This window comes from Pundamilia nyererei, unplaced genomic scaffold (genome assembly GCF_000239375.1).
Source record: "Pundamilia nyererei isolate P.nyererei 1_Seehausen unplaced genomic scaffold, PunNye1.0 scaffold00220, whole genome shotgun sequence".
NCBI lineage: Eukaryota > Metazoa > Chordata > Actinopteri > Cichliformes > Cichlidae > Pundamilia > Pundamilia nyererei.
In genome coordinates this window covers 160070-164506 of record NW_005187621.1, presented here as the reverse complement: position 1 = coordinate 164506, position 4437 = coordinate 160070, and the positions used below count along the sequence as shown (strand labels likewise).

Below are 4437 nucleotides of genomic sequence, written 5' to 3'. Positions count from 1 at the left end.
ATGGGTGAATGACTGAATGTAGTGTAAAGCGCTTTGGGGTCCTATGGACTAGAAAAGCGCTATACAAATGCAGGCCATTTACCATTACTTTGGCGACAATGAAACATCATCAAGTAGTTCATTTAAATCAGACACCAAATTGTTTGCTATCAGAGTTCACGTTACTATCAGCTTACCTCTCTGCAGCAAAGGGTTGTTCTTTAAAATTGCCACCAATACTCTTTGACCCGTCACTCTTTAAGGACACACAGCTGGGTTCAGCTCCAGATTGGTTCCTGTGAATAATGATGGAGCAGTGATGTGAGTGCTGAGCTTTGACATGGATTAGAGTCCTGGACAGTTAGAGATGGTCATCTCACCTCTGGCTCTCATGTTCCCCACACAGAGTGGTTTTAGAGGGAGGGACTCCCTCCTCTCTGTCCTCACACTGATCCATGCTGCTGAATTCACATCCACAACAGCTCACACACACTTTCTACCTTCACCTGCAGAGGAAACACAAATCATTCGTGTGCACATCAACTGTAATCCTCCTGTCATGAAGCACAGCACACATGATACATTCAGCTTAACTGGAACCTCCAGTCCATTTTCAAACATTTCAGTTGATAACTGAAAGTATGTATCACTCTTTTTTTTTTCTTTTGAAGGACATGCTGCAAACCATGCTGAGTGAAAACCTTATATTATGTCATTTTATTTAATAGACTAAATTACAGAAATGAGAACAAATTGTCTCTTTATCTTAACAAAATACCCAAAAATACAATTTAAATTTAATTTAATTTAAACTGGTTCTTTGCCAAGTTGATCTAACCCAAGGGTTAGATGCCTTTTTATGCTTGAATGATTCGTACGTCAGTCTACAGTGGCTTAGCAAAAAAACGATACAAAGAAATTCTTCTGAAGGCTCAGGTATAAGAACTGGACTGAAAATGAGTAAAAAGTAGCTAACGTGTAAAGAAGAGCTTTCAAAAGACCTTTGGAAAGCCTGGAGAGCTATTTCTCAAGAACACTTTAAAAAAGTTGATTCTGTTCATCTGGACGCAGCATTTTCAGTGGGAGAAACATTTAGTCACTCATCCAAGTGACTTCTTCAGACTCAGCTGACTGCAGGTTTCCCCAATCTCATAAACAATACATTTGCATAAGGACTGAAACCAGCCCACTGAATGAACAATCGGCTGTGAGGTCAAACCAACAAACACGAAAACACCAGACATTATAATATAGACTTATAATTTGCACCGATGTTTTTTCGAAATTCTGTACATGAAAAGTGAGCGCGAGAGCCCTCGGTGCACCTGCTCGCTGCTGAAGTCAACGTAAAACTTTATTGTCATCTCCGCTATATAAGTACAGTATATAGAGAGACGAGAGGACGAGGCTCCAGTTACAGCAGTGCAAGTAAACAAACAATATATCCTCCTAAGACCCAGGAAAAAAAAGTATTTTGATTTTGATTTTTTTAATATAAATCAAGTATTGGCTTGGTAAAAAACACATTGCAAAAACAATTTTGTTTTTAACAGATTTAATTTAAATTTTACAACATGTGCACTCCAGTGCACAAGGGGAGTTCATTGATCACGAATGTGAAACTAACAAAATTCAAGAGCTGATTAAAAAAATTAAATGCTGCACTGAAATCTTTGTAAGCAGGATTTTAAAACATATTTACATAAAAACATCACAAAACAGTAGATCATGGGTCAACTTAGAAGTCACTGACATTTCACTGGCTGTAGGCCATTCGTCTAGGAACAACTGATTGCACTGTTTTTTTTTTAATTTATTTCACAAAAGTCCATTCATTTATGATATCTAAGAAAGCACTGTGATTTTTTGGATACACAGAGGAACATTTTGCACTTCACACATCTCACATATGTTTTACTGTTGCACCCAAGCATTCTGCACCTGAAAGGCCTTGGGCTGTTAACCATTTCAGGCAAGTGGAGTGCACCATATTTTCTTACACTCTCATCTGTTTGGGGCTTCCTTTTCTTGATTTCTGGAGAGAACTCTTCATCACTGGTATTATTTAGGTCTTGTTCCCATGTTTGTCCCTTGTTTATCAGTTCTTCAGCCAAGAGGAGCTTGAACTCCAGGTACTGTGTATTCTTTTCAGCTTGTTGCATGGCCTCGCTGTCTTGTCGATATTGAAGCCATGAGTTGGTGATGGCCAGATCAATGAAATGAAGTATGGTGCGAACAGTCCACTTCTTGGTCCGGCTAGATATTCTGTAGAAGCTGAGCATGCGATCACATAGGTCAACCCCTCCCATGTTGATATTATATTCTGCAACCACTGCAGGTCTTGGGACTTGGATTTGTCTCTGTTCTTTCTTTGACCATCTGGAACAGGTATCCTGGGGCTCAATTCCATGAGCAGTTGATGCCATGACAACAGGCTTGTTGTCCATCCACTTGGTGACTGCTATTTCATCAGGTCTCCGTACAATCATTTCTGACGAACCTCTTGGTTTTGAGCTCAGGATGTTGTCAGCAGTGAAGTGGCACTCTTTTGGGATTCGATTCTTTTGAATTGTTCCTGTACCTAGAAGGCCCCTTTCTTTAAGAGCATCCAGAAGACTGATGGTGGTAAAATACCGGTCAAAGTAGACTAGTGATCCTCTAGGAAGTGTCTCTGTTAAACGCAAGACTGCATTTCCACTTATTCCCATCTGTTGGACTTGAGTGAAGGTGTTCTTTCCCATGTAGGTTTCAAAATCAAGCACTAAACCACCTGGACTTGCAAGAACAAACACTTTTAATCCTGTTGGATTTGGCTTTCCAGGTACAAACTGACGAACTGGACATTGGCCAGTGAATGGAACGATCTGTTCATCAATACAGACCTTTGTTGGCCTGGGCAGATTGAGGCAACCTTGGAGGACCCTCTTTAGAACTGGTCTGACTTTCCACAGGGGATCCTTTTTCTTTTCGCTTTCTGGCACACTGAGATCGTCAACCACTTTCAGCGAGGACCTGATCTTGTAGAAACGATCACGTGTCATGGAATCAGCTATAATTGCGACTCTTGTTTTGGCAGCCCAGTACATTCTAATTCTCGGATATCCAAGGCATGCCATGTACACAGAGATTCCTAAAAAGGTATTGATCTCCTCTGGTGTTGTGTTTAAACTACACCCTGAATCCCGTACCATACGCTGGTTGGTGAAGAAGGACAAGTCCTGAATTAGTTTTTTATCAATGTACTGCTGGAAATACTGCTGTGGGCTCCAATCATTACGTGTCATTAGTGTGCCATCATCTTGAATTCTGCATTCTTCCAACACAGGCATGAACCTAAGATAAAGAAAAATTACTTAGCAAAACAAAAGTCAGAAAAGTTATTTATACTCAAATATCCGATATAGTTCACTTAAAACACTTTTACACTATCTTTACAAGTTAACTTAATTTACTGTAAAACATTTCTGTATGTTACTGGTACTTTTGTACTCAAAATCAAAAATTCCAGATTCTCCTACATGTTGGTTTTGGACCAGATAGGACGACGGCAGATTTCAGCTGGCCCTGTGTCTTTCTCCATTACATCTGGCCCTGCATCTTGGTCATCTTCGTCTGGTCCCTCATCTGGGTTCTCACCCTCTCCTGTCTGGCTCACATGACTCTCATCTTCTGAAAGATCTATGTCTGAATCTCCCTCAATGATTCTGTTAAGAATTCTCTCTGCCTCTGTCAAAGAGCTGTCTACTAGAAAAATGTGAAATAAAAATAAGTACAAAGTCCTGACGTGCACTGGAGTACACATTAATAAATTAGTCATTTGCTCTGTGAAATTAAATAAGCTTAGTTCTGAAAACTTCCTCAAATTACTTACTAGATGTTTATTTTTGAAAATTTATCAAAATATGAGTTGCAAAAACACTTTAAATGTAAATATCATGCTTACCTTTCCTTCTTCCATAAAATGTGCTTGTAGGGATGCCAGCCATTTTGAAAAGGAGGGAAAAGGATAGTTGGCAAGGCCACACCCCCACACATGTGACATCATTTTAAAGGTACACTTGTCCTCTCTAAGAAACAACAGGATTTAGCAGAGTGGCATGTAGAGTATGAGAGATACAAGCAAAAACTAAATGTGTACTACAGTGCACATAAATGAACTGCTGGGTCTCAGGAGGATATATAAGAAGAGTAAGAAAATAAATATACACTTTAGGACTAGGGGTAAAGGGATCAATCACAATGTAAAATTTACAGTTTGATGATTTAAAGTCTCACACACAAGCCGTCGAAAGGACTGGAGGGGGCCCTGCTGCTTCCAAATAGAGTCCATTTCATTTATAATGTTGTAAATCCAAGTCCATTATGTATTCATGATTTGAATGAGGGATGGGTGTTCATACTGGAGTGCAAAATTAAAACCAATGGAAGATGGACAAGAAAAGTTCAAAGCCACCAGGT

The 4437-nt window shown here is 39.6% G+C and overlaps 2 protein-coding genes across 2 annotated transcripts in view; both read right to left on the bottom strand.

Moving 5' to 3' along the window:
* LOC102214842 (protein NLRC3-like) overlaps positions 1-436 on the bottom strand; it is a 17564-nt gene extending 17128 nt beyond the window's left edge. Inside the window, exons 1-2 of the mRNA XM_005748379.2 lie at positions 360-436; positions 177-275 (exon numbers count right to left, since the gene is read on the bottom strand). Coding sequence (XP_005748436.2) covers positions 177-275; positions 360-436 — 176 coding nt within the window. The remainder of the gene's footprint in view (positions 1-176; positions 276-359) is intronic.
* Positions 437-1527: 1091 nt separating this feature from the next.
* On the bottom strand, positions 1528-4144 carry LOC102208951 (piggyBac transposable element-derived protein 3-like). The gene is made up of 2 exons (XM_005748358.1): positions 3923-4144; positions 1528-3312 (listed from the first exon to the last, which is right to left on the bottom strand). The coding sequence occupies exons 1-2, from the start codon at positions 4012-4014 to the stop codon at positions 1812-1814; spliced, it is 1593 nt and encodes a 530-aa protein (XP_005748415.1). The 5' UTR covers positions 4015-4144; the 3' UTR covers positions 1528-1811.
* Between the last annotated feature and the right edge of the window lie 293 nt (positions 4145-4437).